Raw genomic sequence first — 1,628 nt, forward strand, 5'->3', positions numbered from 1 at the left:
GAGACTACTTTGAGGGTGATTAGGTTTCCAACGCTCCAGGTATGCCAGTTTTTATTCCCCGGCTAAAGGTCGGATACTTTTCTCACAGGCTTCGTATATATATATAAAAAGTGCATTTAACATTTATAGGAATTTCTGAAGTGGAACACCAGTATACATAAAACACTTACACATTGATTTGGATATATTATAAACTTTAAACAATTGATGGATTACTTTTTAAGAATAATTATGGGTTTAATTCATTCCATACGATTTTCTTTTTACGTTAGTAATGAAAATAAATAAGATGGGGAGCCGAGGGAATACACTCTTGCCAGAGAATTGTCCAACTTTTTAGGTTTCTCTCTTTATTAATTATTTACAATAAAATATTGTAAACAGCAAAGACATGAAATGAATTTTCTGTAACTATCTAGCAACAGTTACACTGCCTGCTTTCTCACTTTGTGTATATGGTCAAGAAGAAAATATCAGAAACCACCATTAAAATGACTTGCAAAGTTTTACACATGTCGACATTAAAATACATAATATTTTCAACATCAAATTCTCGTTCTTACTAGTGCACCTCTCCAGTAGTTCTACCACGTATCTATACACTGGCAAAGTATGAAAATAGAAAGAAATGCTTAAAAACTGTTGTAAGGGAGTGAGATATGGAGTCAAGACTTTAGCCAAATGACCTTCCCTATGGATGCTGTTTTTCTAAAAGGAGACCATGTTTTATCAAATTCGAGATGCAAGCGTTTGTTTTTCCTATAACATTAAGTATGCTGTGTATGTTTTTTTTTCTCTCGAAAGCAAGGATAGGCAGACACAATGACTTGTGTTTGTCACGATTAATAATAGTTGAAGTAGTTTCTACTGACTCTCTCAACGGAGGCAGTTTATTGTTAAACGTACTCTGGCCAACAAACAAATGGTAATGGGACGAGAACCACAAATCCTTGGATTCATAGTATGGCACACTAATCACTAGATTCTACTAGGCCTATTTATTTATACTGAAACTGTTTCGTTACTTTGAAATAAAAATAATTAAACAATTTAATAATATTACCTTTCACTTGCAATAAAAAAAAATCATTGCTGATAAAATTTAAGAAACAATAAATAAATATTCTTACTTCACTTTTGAATATTTTTATATGACTATCTGCACCTCCACTGATCATGAGACTAGGAACTGACCAATCAACACACATGATTTTGTCTTCGTGTCCCGTCATGTCATATAGAGGAGCTTTTGGACTGAAAATCAGATGATATAAGACATTAAGTTAGTTATGAGACATACATAATTATATAGAAACTAATTAGCCACTTTATACCAAATATTATAAAATATATCTTTTCATATGAGCTTTATTGATAATAATAAAGGTTAGACAATTAGTTCTCAAGCTATTAATTGTTCAATCTATTTAAACTTATTTCTAGTGGAATTTGTAATTCTCTGATTTTAACATAAGATACTTACGTCCTGCACATTATACAAACCCCCAAGGTTAACATAAGATACTTATGTCCTGCACATTATACAAACCCCCAAGGTTAACATAAGATACTTACGTCCTGCGCCTTATTCAAACCCCCCAAGGTTAACATAAGATACTTACGTCCTG

General features: G+C 32.2%; 1 protein-coding gene across 1 annotated transcript in view; it reads right to left on the bottom strand.

Annotated features, from left to right (window-relative positions):
- The window catches only part of LOC106471192 (ribosome biogenesis protein WDR12 homolog), a 23,054-nt gene that overhangs the window by 1,801 nt on the left and 19,625 nt on the right, over window positions 1–1,628 (bottom strand). The window contains exon 12 of the mRNA XM_013931781.2: window positions 1,131–1,254. Within this exon, the coding sequence (XP_013787235.1) occupies window positions 1,131–1,254 (124 nt within the window). The remainder of the gene's footprint in view (window positions 1–1,130; window positions 1,255–1,628) is intronic.

The sequence above is a fragment of the Limulus polyphemus genome, unplaced genomic scaffold (genome assembly GCF_000517525.1).
Source record: "Limulus polyphemus unplaced genomic scaffold, Limulus_polyphemus-2.1.2 Scaffold4463, whole genome shotgun sequence".
NCBI lineage: Eukaryota > Metazoa > Arthropoda > Merostomata > Xiphosura > Limulidae > Limulus > Limulus polyphemus.